The sequence below is a fragment of the Perognathus longimembris genome, chromosome 9, assembly GCF_023159225.1.
Source record: "Perognathus longimembris pacificus isolate PPM17 chromosome 9, ASM2315922v1, whole genome shotgun sequence".
Lineage (NCBI taxonomy): Eukaryota > Metazoa > Chordata > Mammalia > Rodentia > Heteromyidae > Perognathus > Perognathus longimembris.
In genome coordinates this window covers 61,966,827-61,982,878 of record NC_063169.1, presented here as the reverse complement: position 1 = coordinate 61,982,878, position 16,052 = coordinate 61,966,827, and the positions used below count along the sequence as shown (strand labels likewise).

Sequence of the window (16,052 nt, the reverse complement as noted above, 5' to 3'; positions counted from 1 at the left end):
GAGTGCTAACCTTGAGCAAAAAGAAGCCAGGGACAGTGCTTAGGCCCTGAGTTTAAGCCCCAGGACTGGAAGAAAAAAAAAAAGAAAGAAAGAAAAACAACGAGTCCCACAGACTACCCTTCCTGTGATGGCTTTGAACTGCTATCCTCAGATCTCAGCCTCTTGAGTAGCGAGGATGACAGCACCCAGCCCTGATCCTACTGTATTTAAGAGCAGTAACTCTTAGACATTAGACTGTCCCTCCAAATACCCGTGTTCTCTACCTAATCCATCGTGGATTTGTCATCCATGACTCTACAGTCACTTTTATGGGCACTGATTTATAGATTCTGGCCTGCACTGTCATTTGCACAAATGAAGTCCAGCTATTTATTATCCCATAAGAAGTAGAACAGCTTTGTCATTGGCATCCTTAAGATTTGAGGGGCATTGAGTCTATTTAATTTCAGAACTGCGATGTGTTCAAGGACTTGTTGAAGAGTGCTGTGTTTACCTCAAACATACTCATTCTCATTTTATTTTCTCTCATCATTTTCCCCCAGGCCAATCCATGTCTTTACAGATAAAAATGGTAATCAATTTAGTCTTCTCTCCTGGTTCATTTCTGTGTATTCTCCACCTCAATGATGCCTCTGTTGGTCTTTGTTGACTAAAACTGTGTATGGTATGTCAGATGGAGAAAAATCACAGTTTGCAAAGGACACAGTTATGTGAGTGAGAAAGAAACTGGCCCAGAAGGGAGGAGATGAGAAAGTCCCCTGAGAGACTAGGCCCCTAATGCACACAAAGCACTGAGGAGATGCTACAATTGTAGCAGGTAAACTGGAGACCATAGAAAAGTACGTAAATGCATGTACAAGCAAGACAATTGCTTGTTATAAAGAAAAGAAAGAGCTGAGCAGAAAAGGAAATATATTCACAGTGTTCCAGTCACAGATGCCTCTGTGACTGACATACACTGTGATTGTGACTTAGACGCAACAATAAAAGCACTGGATTCCAGTTTATCCCAATAATGTGCACACAGCGTAGCGGGGCTGGGACCTGAGCAGGGTGCCTGAGTTCAATGGAGGTGGATGGGCTGCCGAGAAAGAGCTGCATCTTTCTATTCTATTCTATTTCTATTTCTATTCTGCAGAAGGACATCAACAAACCTCGCCTAAAGCTGTGTAAAATCAGGAACTGGCAACACTGGCAAGGATATCCAGGGCTGTGAGGGTGTATTCTAAGGAAATGGTTTAAAAGAGTGGAAGTGATAACTTGACAAGAGTGGGAAGTGACGAGCAGGGTGTGGGAAGGCCACTGTTTTCCAGAAAAGTCCACGTGTCATTTCATTCCTTAACATCTGGGCATTACGTTCATGCATAATTTTCATCAAGCGTAAAGAGATGGGAAAAGTATTCGAAACAAATGATACCCCAAACTCCAATATTCTTAATATGCTAGAAATAGGCTAAAATTTGTTCTGCTTGGTTGCTCCTGCCAGGTGAATATTGGTTATTATTTTTTTGTTTTGCTCTAACTCTATAATATTCCACACATCCCAAATTAAAAAGAATTGATCTTAAAGTCAAGGAAGAAAGAAATAAAGCCAACAAGAAAAAAAAATTAAGTAGTCGTAGTGGGAGCTACAAAGATGATTAAATGGCTACAACTTTGAAAATTCTCAGGCAACTGTCACTCTGCCCCGGAATGGTGGCGTGGCTTTCTCTTAATTTACTGAACAATTTCTTAATTAAATATACTTTTCAACAACAGTGTGCAGTCTTAACCTGTCACGCTTCATTTACAGCTCCATGTTTTTGTGCCTTCTGTGTTTTTGTTCAAGTCAGCCCAACTCTGACAACCAGTTTAAGCCCCTGATCACGACTGGGGCTGGTTTGGGAAGATTTGGAGAACATTTCAATGGCAAGAGTCCCTTTGGGAACGGGGCAGGGAAGATAATAAAAGAATGATTACATAAACCACATATTTGAAAACTTGTGGCTTCACAGAATTTTTTAAATGCAAAAAAAAAGTGCTAATGTAGGAGATGTGTTTAATAGCACTTAACATTTGTTGAGGAAGAAATGGATTTATTATGTCTTCCCCTGGAAAGAGTGGACACATTACGTGCTCATAAATTTGCTAAATTTAGAAAAAGTACTGTGCCTGCCCTTGGATGCGGATCTCCATTGAAAGCTGAAATCTCAGGGGGCAGCTTAGTGGGGCAAAGCACTTCCATGTTCACGCTGGAAGAGCCAGGAGGAGTGGGAAGGAAGGGACGGGAACACCATGACCTTGGAAAAGACAGGAACTCTGGCTTGTAGGCAATCTGTTCCCCTTTGTACAGATCACTCTCCTTTCTCAGCTATCATATACACTATACCCCAAACACCAAGGTTCTAACAGCATGCTCTAATCATTAGCTCTAATCATTGTTGTTGTTTTTTTTAATGAGATACATTGAATACTCACAAACTGACGCGTGGAATGGAAACCGCTTTGTACAATTGCTTTGAAATTTTTAGTTTTCAACTTGAGGCCTGGGCAGCGTCTCTGAGCTCGTTTACTCGTTTGCTCAAAGCTAGCACTCTACCACTTGGAGCTACCCCAGCTCCACCTCCAGTTTTCTGGTGGTTAATTGGAGATGAGAGCCTGTCCTTAGATCTCAGCCTCTTGAGTAGCTAGGATTATAGGTGTTTGCCACCAGCAGCGCCTGGCGACTTTGAATTTTTTTTTAAAGAAAAGAAGAATAAAATATTCGAGTCATTCATTTTCCTACTATTTACAATGATCAAAAGGGTGAATGAGCAGAAGGGACTCAGCGGAGGTCATTTCAGCTCGTCAGGACTCCTTCAAGGTCATGCTCATCAGACCAAAACGGATTCCTAACTCCAGCCTCATCCTGTCTTGCTAGTTCACTTTTCCTCCAAGCCTCATATATTTATCATGAATCATGAAGTACAAACCTGTTACCGGGTACAATCGATTCTTTCATAAAACGAAAAGCGGCTACACTTTGATAGGGTTGTTTTGTTTTGTGTTTTGGCAAGACTTTAGATAAAATCAAGTTTAGACCCAGGGGATAATGTATGACTAAGGGAAAACAAAATGACAAGGGACTGTAGGCTATATTTGTGTGCTGCACTAGCTGGAGTGAAGGGGGAAAAAAGGTACAAATAGCCATGGGACTCAAAGTTAGAAGACTGGCAGCTATATGCCAACTAGTATGCCACTTGCTTAAAAGCCAAAGAAAATGGGGTGGCGCAAAGAAAAACAAAGAAAATGGAGGGCTAGAAGGGAGATTCACTCAGAATCTGGAAAGGGATTTACAAAGGGGCCCCCAACAATACTAAGGATAATGGCTGCTGCTATATGGTATCTCATTTAAAGGGGGTTATTACTAGCCTCACTTAGGAACAGAAAATGGAAGCTCAAAGAGATAATATTTATTGTACAGCAACTAGCAAGTAGAGTCACATAACCATGATTTGAGCTGAAACCCACCTCCAATCTTCAAGCCCTTCACCTCCCTAGGCACCAAGAACAAATCTCCAAGTCCGGGTGGCACATCTAGAGCGTTAACATAGTAACCGCTTGCAACTATGTGGTTGGTGCATTAAGCACATCTGGTGGGCATTTTGTTAGTCATGCAAATAACTCGTTTGTCAGGTTTTGTAATTTAAAAAATAATTATAAGGAATTTTCATTGTTTGGCCTTAGGTAAAGATAAGAAGGTATCATAATTTCTTGAGAATGCCAGTTGTTGTTTTGTTTTTTGCTTTTTGTTTTTTTTTTTTTTACCAGTCCTGGGTCTTGGACTCAGCGCCTGAGCACTGTCCCTGGCTTCTTTTTGATCAAGGCTAGCACTCTGCCACTTGAGCCACAGCACCACTTCTGGCCGTTTTCTATATATGTGGTGCTTGGGAATCAAACCCAGGGCTTCATGTATACGAGGCAAGCACTCTTGCCACTAGGCCATATTCCCAGCCCCCAGTTGTTTGATTTTAAAGACACTTACACCACAAGAGGCTCTTCCCCTGCCAGTAGATGTTCTTTATGGAAGACTGAAAAGCTGTAAGACCTAAGGCCATGGCCTACTAGTCAGGGAGGGTCCTAGGCATCCCAATTCTGGGTCAGCGGTTTATTTTGTTTATCGATTTATTTTTTCAGGTACTCACAGACAAGATGGATGGCTACATCAATATCTCGGCAAAAATAATACATTTGAAGATTTGGAGGACGAGAAATAAGAAAATCATTCTTCTCTTGGGTCTGAGCCCTACTCTTCCAAGGAGCAAATGGTTCTGATCAAAGCAACTGTGTGAGTATAAACTCCAGTAATGCTGCCCTCGTGGAAAGGGGATGGCTGCCGGAGAATCCTCCAGCTGACTGATATTTGGCCCAGCAGCCTGAAAGTTACTGTCTCTCGGTGCCTTTCATAAGCAATTGACCTAGTCTGATAAAGAGATACCTGGGTTTTCCTCTTTGGCTGCAAACAAGAATTGGAAACCCTTGTTTCTTTCCTAAGGAATATTTAAAAAAAAATCTTTTAATGAGGTCATCAAACCTAAAAGCAGTCATTGAGAGGGAAATTAACAAAACTGGAGCAAAATGCAGTAGTAGTTCTTGGTGATCTGGGGTTACGTTTGTTAAATGTTAGTCCGACAACTCTTCTTTTAGAAATCGAGCATTAGTTGGCAAAAGGCAATGGACTTAGTTACTATGTTAATTGTGTTTCTGTTCCCTGTATAGGCCCTCATTCGGTGGCAGTAACTTTCTCTTAAACGAATTGTCACTGAGGTCCTTTCCAGACAGAAATATGATGCAATGATTTCTCTGTATATAAAATAACTATTTGAAAAGTAGAAATGAATTTCAAATAGAAGAAATTGGAGAGAATGCTATTGACCTAAAAAGAATGAGGAAAAGTAAAAAAAAAAAAAAAAAAAAAACAAAAAACAAAAAACGGTGGGGGGGAGAAGCTGGAAAAGATCTTAGCATTGAATGTTGAAAAAAAACAAACAAAAGAAAAAGCACTAACATTATCCCAGTGAAAGGCTTCTAAGGATGGGCTCATTGTTTTTATTAAATCAAACCAAATATGCCTAGTGGACTTGACAATAAATGCTGTCATGACAACTGAAGACAATAAACAACATCACTTGTACTACTTCCCAGGGATGCTGTAACAAACTACCACAAACTGATGGCTTCAACCAATAGAAACGTATGCTCTTCCATTGTACAAAACACCAGAAGTCTGAGTCAAGATCTGGATGGGCTTAGCTATTCTTGGAGACGCACAGAGAACACCTACTCTATCCTTCAATCTAGGCTCCAATGGTGGCTAGCAAGCCTGAAGAATCTTGGCTTATGGCAGCATAAGAGCATTCTCTTTCTGTGTTTAAGTCCTTGTGCCCAATGTCGTAATTTGTTTCCTTTGGTGATATTGCATTTAGGGTCCACCCCACTGTAATATGGCCCCCTCTTAACTTTACTATATTAGCAAACAGCCTCTTTCCAAAGCAGATTGTGTTCATGGGTGCTGAGGGTAGAACTCAACACAATTTTGTGGAAGGAGGACATAATTTTAGTGTGCAAAAATATTCAAATCTGCACTTGTGAATAACCATTTCTCTCTATTCTCTGGACTCTTACTTGCTCAGCAATCATCACGTGGACATGGTCCTCATCTCCTAATATCTCCTTTTCTCTTTTCTGGTGAATTTAAGCTTCTTAAAAATAGTTCTGATCTCTATTTCCCATTTACATCACTAACTCCAGTAGTAAGGATTCTCCATCCCTGGCTCCTCCCTTCTAGACTCTGGCCTTGTTAGTTCCTCCTGCTTGGCCTTCAGGGCCCTCCAAGTAGACATCGGGTGGATTTCTGGGGTTTGCCTGCGTTCATCCTTACGTCAGCACCTGGCAGCTTACCGAGGCATTGGAGGGGCCTGTTTCCCAGCCTGTTCCCTGCCCTTGACTTTAGATTCCCTCACGGAAAGATCGTGTCTTCTACAGCCTTACTGCCTCAGCACCTAGTAAAGTCCAACACAGCCTAGTGCAAAGCAAATGTTTTTAACAGAATGAACAGTTATCTGCATGGAGCCATTTAGACTAAGGAAGGAACCCAGGAAACAAACCATGTACTCCAAGTCTAGCTTCCAGCCAACCTTATGAAGCAAGTAGGCAATCAATTCTATCATATAAAGGAGGTTATCTTCAATTTTCTGTGCCTTCCTGACCCCTTGGACAAAGTAGGCACCCAACCATCAATTGCTAAAGGGAAATTAACTCCTAGGGGATTGGTAGGAAGGACCGAGAATCACCAAGTAACCGTGCACTGCCACACATGGTTAGGTGCCATAGAAATATTACCTTAATTAATGTTATCACTTTTCATTCATTTACAGAATGATTGCTCAGCAATGAATTATAAGCCTTCTAATGAGCCCTATTTTCTTATTGTTTGTTTTTTCCCTTCCTTTCTTTTCTTTTTCTTTTTTTTTCATTTATTTATTTATCTGTTTGTTTATTTATTGCCAGTATCGATGTTTTAACTCAGGGCCTCATGTTTGCTAGGCAGCTGCTCTACTAATAGAGCCACTTACTGAGTCCTGTTCAGTTTACTTATTTTTCAAACGAGGTGTTATATTCTTTCCCTGGGACAACTTCGGACCCCAATCCTTCTCCATATGGTGTCCTGAATAGCTGGAACTCTATAGGTACGCACCACCACCACTCAATTTATTGATTGAGATGAGGGTCTCACTAAAGTTTTTACCTGGGGTTGGCCTTGAATCTTGATCCGCCTTGATCCTCCTGCATAGTTGGGATGACAGACGACAGCCTTCTAACAAACTCATTTCAAGATAAACTTTAAATATAATACTACCTAGCACATTACTTTATATTCAGAGATAGTAGGTATCACTTTATATCTTATAAAAATGTTTTTGTATGTAAAGGTAAACATCAGTAATACATCTTAGCCTTCAATGTACAGTCAGGAGCTACCAGGCCTCATTTTATCATTTTAGATGTTTTTGAGCAGCTCTAACTAGTTTATGGACTCATATTTCATAACTCTACTTTCCCTGAGAGCTATTCTAAACAGCAAGGGAAAATACACTTTTTTTGAAATGAGCAGAATAAAATTCCTACTTCCTAATACCACATTAGCCCCTATGGAAAAAAAAATCTAAGAGCCATTATAAGAGCTTAATGGTTTTATTTTTCCTATTTTTACCACAGTACTATTTCATTACCCAGGGAATAATTACACATCCACCATGTGCCAGTTATTCTCAAATGTTTTTAAAAGACTGAAATAGTAGGAAAATGGAAGAATGATAGGACATTAGGACATAGCCATCCCGTAGGCTGGTCACTGATGATCAAAATCTTCTGTCGCCTGATACAGTAGAACCTAGCCAAATAGGACATCAAACAACTTGATGGATTATTAGTGCAGCTAAGAATTAGATTTTATTTTTAATTTCAACTAATTTAGGTCTAAATAACTGCATGAGCCTTTTATGGTGCCAAATAACAAGCCTATGAAAATGATTCACTACTGAAATAAACTGACACCCTTGAAACAATCTCTGTAACTACTCAAATGACTACACCAGTTATCTTTTTAGAAGATAAAAATCGAGGCTGGAAATGCTCTCTTTGGTTTATGGGTCTCCTTTCTGCTGCCTTCCCTGCCCTCATCACCACCCCTGTGCTGGGAATCAAACCCAGGGCCTCATGCACACCAGGCAAGCGCTCTTCCAATGAACTACGACCACAGCCCTTTTGTAGTTTGTTCTGCCTTACATCGAATAGAGAATCTACTTTCTTGTCATTCTTACTTCAAATGACAAAGAGAAGAAAACTTACTCGATGGGCAAGAACAGAGAGAGGAGGAGAGGGAAGAGGGGAGGGAGAGAGAGGAGAGGGAGAGGATGAACTTGATCATGGATATGAAACCTTGACGTGTGAATCTTCACATGAAGACGATCTAGACCATTTGTCACGTGAAGGCTTCACCTTAGGAACTGACATTTTGTGGAGAGAACTTGTCTACCCTGCTTTGCTAAAAGAACACATCTTTTGAGATGTGTGGACACCAGATTTTCTTTCCATGTGGTTTTTGAACAGAAAAACGGCTAAAATTAGATGTCTACAAAGGTGACTGGAAAACAACAACAACAACAGAACATGGAGGTAACTCATTGGACCCAAATGGTAAAGGGTGGGGGCTGGGGATATGGCCTAGTGGCGAGAGAGCTTGCCTCATATACATGAGGCCCTGGGTTCGATTCCCCAGCACCACATATATAGAAAACGGCCAGAAGTGGCGCTGTGGCTCAAGTGGCAGAGTGCTAGCCTTGAGCAAAAAGGAAGCTAGGGACAGTGCTCAGGCCCTGAGTCCAAGGCCCAGGACTGGCCAAAAAACAAAAAACAAATGGTAAAGGGTTGATGAGTGTGTTTTTCTGGATAACTGAGGCCAAATATGTGTGTGTGTGTGTGTGTGTGTGTGTGTGTGTGTTCACCAATCTATCAGGTTCTTATTTAAAAGAATGAAACTTCATAAGTAAGGTAATTATTATTTTTTATATTTCTGCCTAAGTGTGTTATCTTGAAATGGTTCAAAGCACGGTCCCAGAAGCCAAAACATCATCGGGCTAGAATCCCCAGTTCAACACTCAGTGTGTGACCTTTAGCAAATGACTCAGCCTCCCCAAGATCCAGTTCCCACTGCTGGAAAAGAAGGATTTAAAAATCACTTGCTCTTTCACAGGGATGGATAGAGAGTAAAATTTCCATGCACAGTGCTTGGTACAGTTGCTTGGCACATGGGAAAAGCTATCTATCAGCCATGGGTAGTGATTTCATTATCCTTGAGTGGCTTAGAACAGCTCTCCTTATTTATCAGATTTAGGAATCCAACACAGGGGAAATGATAGCTGTATCCATTTATTATCCCCAGAACGGCTGCTCCTACCAGGTACCTGCATTCCAAGTGCAGCAAAACGTAGGCAGGAAAGCAAGCAGGCTGCTCAGAAGACTGTAGATATTACTGCCTTTAAAAACTCACTTTTATCTTCTCTTATACCAGGAAATTGCTTATTTTTAGTTCTAATATTCCGATTAAGCAGGCATTACTTTCACGAATTCAAATTATACTGAGAAGGATAAAAATCTTCTGATATCCCGCAACTCCAAAAAAATACTTACTTTCCCTTCCAGAATTTCTCTTTAGACATGTACACGTATGCATATCCTTTTACAAAAAGCGCTGTTACATTGGATTTGTTATCTCACATCTTATTTTGCATTAAAAATATCTTTCCATGGCATTCACCAGAGGCCTACATGTTAATTCCCAGTAGGGCTCCAACCTTTAAGCACATAGTGGGAGTAAAAACAATGTTTTAAGAAAGGATCCACGGAAGAAAGCAGCCCCGGCTTTCACTAATGGCTTCACTCAAAAACCTAGGCAGCCTATGAGGTTGAAATCAACTGCAAAAGCACGTGAGAAATCAGAGGAGAAGGAGGACTCGGGCCTAGGGCGTGCGGGGTGACACACCCCATTCCCCACGAGGCTATTACTGGAGGAATGTGAAACTTGTAGAACTTAACTTTTAATGAAACGAGAACTCGCTGTAACTTCGGTATATTTCCAGGGTTTAGAACGCTTACTTTATCTAGATCACAACTCCTTGGCATCAGAAAGTTATTTCTGAGTACTAAACAAATATGAATCCTATGGGTCTGGCCTTGAGCTTGCTTTCCCCTGCCAGACTGGGTTATCTCCAGGGGCTCGCCTTGTGAGTCTTTAGCCTCTGAATGCCACCATGGCTGGGATAAGCCAGTGATCTGTAGACTTCAATGCCCAGGGCACACTCCAGGGACCTTTATCTGGAAGTCTGAGTGTATCACTTCTGGGATTCAATTCTCCCCTGCCAGGAGTCAGAGGCAAGGATGAAATTAGATTTCATCCACCCATGTTTGCTTTTACCCCCATTTTATATTCTTCTTACTATGGTTTTGGCTTCAAAACTTGAGTTGTTTTTCCACTCCTAGATAATGAACAGACGGCTATAGGGAAAGAATCTGTATTTGACAAAACTTCTGCTGGTTTAAAGAGATGATATGCACTACTGAAACTTGAACAAGGGTTTATAAAGGCTCGATTTGCCCTGAAAGTGACCCAAGATAATGGGCCTGAGACCCACAGGGATTATCAGCCCGGGACGGGACTAGAAGAACTGCAGAGTAGACCACACAGGGGCCGTAGAAGATGCACAGCTAGGGAGGAAGACCTTTGGGAGCACAGGCCATCACACCTCAGGTCCAGACACCAAGCCCCTTGGCAGAAAGTAAGGCAAGATGGCTTTGGCAGGCTGGTAGCCCAGGACAGCTTCAAAAGGGAAATTTCATATCCAGCTGGCCTTTGCTTTCTTACCAGGTAAAACCCTTGCGAGTAAACCTGGAACCTAAAGTAATATCCCGGCATGCCAAGCTGATGGGACACCCAGACAGAGTGGACCTTCCTCCATATCACGGTGGGACAGAGTGTGGGGAAGACTTCCCTGACTCCTATGTGGCAGAAGAGGACAGCTAGTGGTGAGAAAACCTAGGGGGGCATCCACAACCACTCCACATCCACACCGTTATTTCTCTTTCTCCCACCCCTTATTTTCCATGGTAGGCAAGTTATTGACCAAAGGAAATAGTTTTGCACTGCAAGAAAACTTAATGAGGGTGAGTCAACCTTATATTAATAAGTAACCTTTAAGTACTGAGCCATGTCACTCTCGCTAGGGAAAATGACACAGAAAGAGTTTGGGGAAATGGTTTTCTTTCCCTTTCAGGGCAGCTGTTCTCCAATGTGCCCTGCAGACCTACAATGCCAGCATCACCCTAGAGCTTGTCAGAAATTCAGATTCTTAGGTCCCATCCAGATGCTCTGAAGTGGGTGTTCAATATGATTCCAAGAAACAGAGATTGGGAGGATCGTGGTTCAAGGTTAGTCCAGGCCAAACAAACAAACAAATAAATACGAAATTCCATGAAGGCTGGGTATGGCAGTATATACCTGTCATCTTAGCTGCTATAAACTATAGGTACTATAAATAAGAAAACCAAAGTCTAGGCCAGCCCAGCTGTAAACCTAAGATCCTATTTAAAAAATAAGAAGCACTAAGGGTTGGGGGATGACTCGAGTGGTCGAGTGCCTGACTAGAAGGCAGACTTTGATCAACACTACAATACAATTCACCACTAACTCTAATGCCACCCAGCCAAGTACACACACAGGTCACTGTTAATTTATAACTCAACTCTGTCAGTGTGGAGTGTCCTTCATACACCAACACATCTCATCCTTCCACACACCCTGAGCCACAGGTGGTATTTTTAGTTCTGCTCTGTGCAGGAAAAAGTGAGGCCCAAAACATGAAAGTGAATTCATAGAAGGTCATATAGCTAAAAAGTAGCAGCAGTGCCAGTGTCTGACTCAGAAATATCTCCTTCCAAAGTGTAATGCGGGGACATAATTGGCCCCAAAGCTTCTCATGTTGGTAGTTGATTATCTACTTGCCATTCTCACCAGGCTTATCTTACAGGTGCAGTTAATAGACCTCATTTCCAATGGTCACACACCAAGATAACCAACTACTAGAGGATCTAGGCTTTCATGAGCCAGAAAGAAAATTCTTAAAGTAGATCTGAAACTTAGAGGGTTGCCAGCTTGCGATTTTGCCAAGTGCGTACCCCTCTCCCAAGGATTAGGTATCAACATCATTTCCAACAAGGAAAAAAATACTATGCCCAAACAAAGTACAAAGGACCTAGTTTTATAATAAGAGGGAGTCAATCCACTGCATTATGTATTTCTCATACACAATGATCATTGGGTCCCGTCTTTCTTATTTTTCATAGATTGGCATTTTGATTTTCAGGGAGCTCAAGAAAGTAGAGTGGTAGGGAAAGAACACTAATGGACTATTCTTCTCTTACTGTCAGATGAAAGTGCCCATAGGAAGGTGAAAGTGAGCACACAGGCCAAGCCAGCGAAGCTTTGTAGGGCAGTGATGGACACACATGGAAACATGCACCATTATATCCAATACCTGGGGAACTGACCATAGACCACTGGATCTTAAACTTCAGTGTGCATCAGAGTGGGCTGCAGGGTTGTTATCTGGGTGGAGCATCCAATCCAGGCAGGCCAGGAAGATGGCCTCCCCACCCAATGGCATGGCTGCAGGGCTGCAAACCCCACATTCTGCACCAGCATTGAAGCCAAGGTGGAAGAGGCAGCAATGCAGGTGGGCTGACGTAGGTCTGAAGTGAGTGTGGTATGTGGCAGCTGCCGCCACCAATTAAGTCATGGCTCTCCCTCCGTGGTCACTTTGGCTATGTCATGGTCTTTGCCTTCCTCCCCATTAGAAGCCTAAGAGTCCTTGACATCTGTCATCCATTATTATCTTGTGAACACTTCAGGGCCAGGAAAGTTGATGGTTGTGTGCATGGGCAGGGGGTGGGGGGAGTGTTATTGGAGGCTCAAGAGCTGCTAGAGTCAGAGACTGCGAGTACTGAGAAAGGAAAGGGAGATTTATGCCATAAGCAAGGACCTTACCTTTCTAGGAGGTGGCCCATGATCGTCCAAGTAAGTGGAATTCCCTAGGGGGAGAAAACAAAGGAGAAAAGTTGACGGGTGAATTGCTCAAGCCCCAAGTGAACTTAGTACAAAATAAGAAATTCACGTACATTTGCATTTAGACAAGTGTACCAAAGAAAACTAGGTCCTTTATCACCAGTTTGACCAGCTTTTGCTGACATTCCATGCTTACTTAATGGTTTCAGTAGTTATAAATGTTCTGTACGTATGCATGCATGCGTGCGTGTGCATGTACACACACACACACACACACACACACACACATACAGAGAACCAGGCACTATTATTCCACATCCAATACCTGCAGAGTTGACCTTGGAGCACAGGGTCTTAAACTTTAGTGTTCATTAAAATTAGCTATAGGGCTTGTTAAAACACCCATTCCTTGGCTCTGCTCCCGGAGTCCTGATTTAGTAGCTCTGAAAATGTGCATTTCTAACCAGCTCCAGCACAGTTTGAGAAGTCTGTGCTCTTTCTCCAGTCTGCCTCGATGTTGGCAATTTCTCTTCCTTCCTCCAGTCTAACTTGATTAGCTTCATCAATAGCTCCCTGCTGCTGTAGTGGTCAGATGACAAAGCTATTGTTTCCTGACTCTGGAGAGTTTGTATTATTTGTTCTTTTAAAAGCACTAAGGTACCTTGCTAAGTGTTTTAAAGCTGTTCCTTTATCTGATTCAGATACCAGCGGTGGGTTATAACAGTCTCCATTTTCCAGAGGAGGAAACAGAGGTCCAGAGAAATCCAGTAGCTTCCCCAGGGTCCTGTGCTGCTCAACTCCATAAAGGAGAGAAGACTGGTTTTGCCGGGGTGTGTCTGGATATCTGCCTATCTGAAAAGCCTACCCTGCATCTCGCCATCTCATCTTTCACAGGGCCCAGGCATGCCGGTGTACCATCTGGAGACACGGCCACTTGGGGAAGCCATTAACGCAGTCGGGGGACTCTACCCAAGACAAGGGAAGTCTTCTGAGTCTGAAGAAGTCATTTGTACCAGAAAAGTAAAGAAGACAAGAATTGCTAATGGACCAAAATGTAGACAATATTGGAAACCCAGAGGTACTTTTATAGAGATGAACAGATTAGGGAATATAACAAATGTCTCGGTTTGAATAGATAAAACGTGCTTTTAAAGTCAAAGTAACTTAGGAAACTAGAATTTAAAAAAAAGGATCAGAGTTTAAGACAGGGACAGTTCAACTAGGGAAGTGTATCCAAGTGTAATAAATACGTAGGGTTTCGCTCATAGGTTTTTCCACAGAGTTGTCCATCCTTTTCTTGTTGCAGCCTTCTGATTTATAATGTACCTGTTGTCCATGGGGACTGTGCTCTAATTGGTCATTTACCCATGATAAATGGATAGCAAGGGTCCAATTTTAATGTAGGAGACACACCATTAATACCTGTCATGCCTGTGATTGGGCTGGATGACGGAATCTTTTAAATGTGGATGTGATAATGTGTCAGATCCGAATGACTGTGATGAACTCTGCTGGGAACACGCATAAACAGGACTGTAGGTCAAACTTCATAAAAAGGATACACATGAACATAACTATGGTTACCTATACCTGGAGAACTACTTAGGAATATTCTACAGTAATGCACCCAGTGAGTTGTCATCTGCCCACCAAAGGCTAGGCCTTCCCCAAGGACAACGTGAAAGACTCCAACGCATTCCAGCATGGTGTCCAGATGGCAGCTCAAGGACCAACGAGAGCTCCAACAACACATTTCTAAAATACTAAAAGTCTCCACAAGAACCCCAATTCCTTTTTAAAGACTGAACCTCCTAATAGGAAAAGCCCTTCCCCACCTACTCCATTCAGGCTTAACTCAACTGTCACTTCCTTTTAGAGGCCCTCTCTGAATATCCCATCTAGAGTGGCACATTTGTTTATCTACTGGCTTCCTTTCTAAGCTCTCCGAGAATAGGACTATTCTGCGTTGGTCATTCTAGAGTTCCTAGGACAGAATAAGATACTTTGTATAATGATTGAACTATTTAGTTCACATCACAAGTCTTTAAAATGATTTTTTAAAGCAATCAAATATTACTTGCATATTAGCCTTACTTACTCTTTAATTTGCAACGTTTTTTACAAATGAACAGAAATCACGGAATACCAGCTTAGAAAAGAAAAATTGTGTAGTAGTCTGCTTCATCATTCCCCACCCCCATAATTCAATAACACCTTAGCAACCAGCATGACATGGAGTAATTTTATTATCTTCTCAGCATCTCTTTTTTTGTGTAAATGAAGGTAATGGTAGTATGTGCTCACAGATGTGTGTGGGAGTAAATAATGCAATACACAGATAGCACTTAGATCAGAGACTACTTTTATTAATGAAGGAAACTAACACAGCTTATATAGATCTGAGTCTTTTTAGTATCCCTTTGGCTCAATCTATAAATACATTTAGAGTTTTACATGTGAGAAATATTGAAACTAAGAAAAGAGAACAATGATCACAGCAAAACGGATATAATTTTTTCATACATTTCATGTATATTCACAATGTATACATAAATACAAATACACACACATATGCTGGAGATTGAACTCAGGATATCATGCATAACCCCAGCCCTTTTTTCTTTAGTTTAATTTTCAGATACAGGTTTGTACTTTTGCCTGATGCTGGCTCCACACTGTGATCTTCCTATCTTTCCTTCCTAACAACTAGAATAACAGGCATACATCACAATGAATGGCTCTCAATACCCAAGACATTTGTTCGAGGCACCTATTCATGGTTGTGCTTGCATTATTTCTTTCCATTCCTGAACAATGCAAATCAGGAGGAGAGTAACTCACAGATGACATTGTATCTGACAGAGGTAAAGACACCTTAAAATCAGAAAGTGCTGTGCTGTCATGTACTAGTTATTTAAACTTTCTACGTATTTAATCTATATATTTAATCACCACTCACAGAGTACTTACTATTCTATAGAAAGATCTAGAAATGGGATTCCTATTTTCACCACCGAACAACATATTAACCTTTATTGAGTGTGTACCATTTCTTTGCCAGGCACTTAGAAAGTTTGCTTTACCTACTCCTCACCAGGAACACTCAAGGTAACATAAGTTAAGCATGTCTCTCTCAGGCCACACAACCAGAAAATAACCCCAGAACTCAAACCCTTGAAGTCTAATTACTGTTGATACCTCCTTGATCCATAAAGTGCGAACATTATTTTATGATAATGAACTATTTCCTTATCTTTCCCTTTCTTCCCTCCTTCCTTTCATTATGAAAGGCTTGCATAAATCAGATGTCATCTATAAAGCTAGGAAAATTGAAGGGGGAGTTGGGAGAGAATGATGAAAGGGGTGATATCAATCAAGACGCATTGTACTTATAAACGGACATGTTAAATGGTAA

General features: G+C 41.5%; 1 protein-coding gene across 1 annotated transcript in view; it reads right to left on the bottom strand.

Moving 5' to 3' along the window:
• Ust (uronyl 2-sulfotransferase) overlaps positions 1 to 16,052 on the bottom strand; it is a 241,705-nt gene that overhangs the window by 129,494 nt on the left and 96,159 nt on the right. Inside the window, exon 2 of the mRNA XM_048354264.1 lies at positions 12,620 to 12,663. Within this exon, the coding sequence (XP_048210221.1) occupies positions 12,620 to 12,663 (44 nt within the window). The remainder of the gene's footprint in view (positions 1 to 12,619; positions 12,664 to 16,052) is intronic.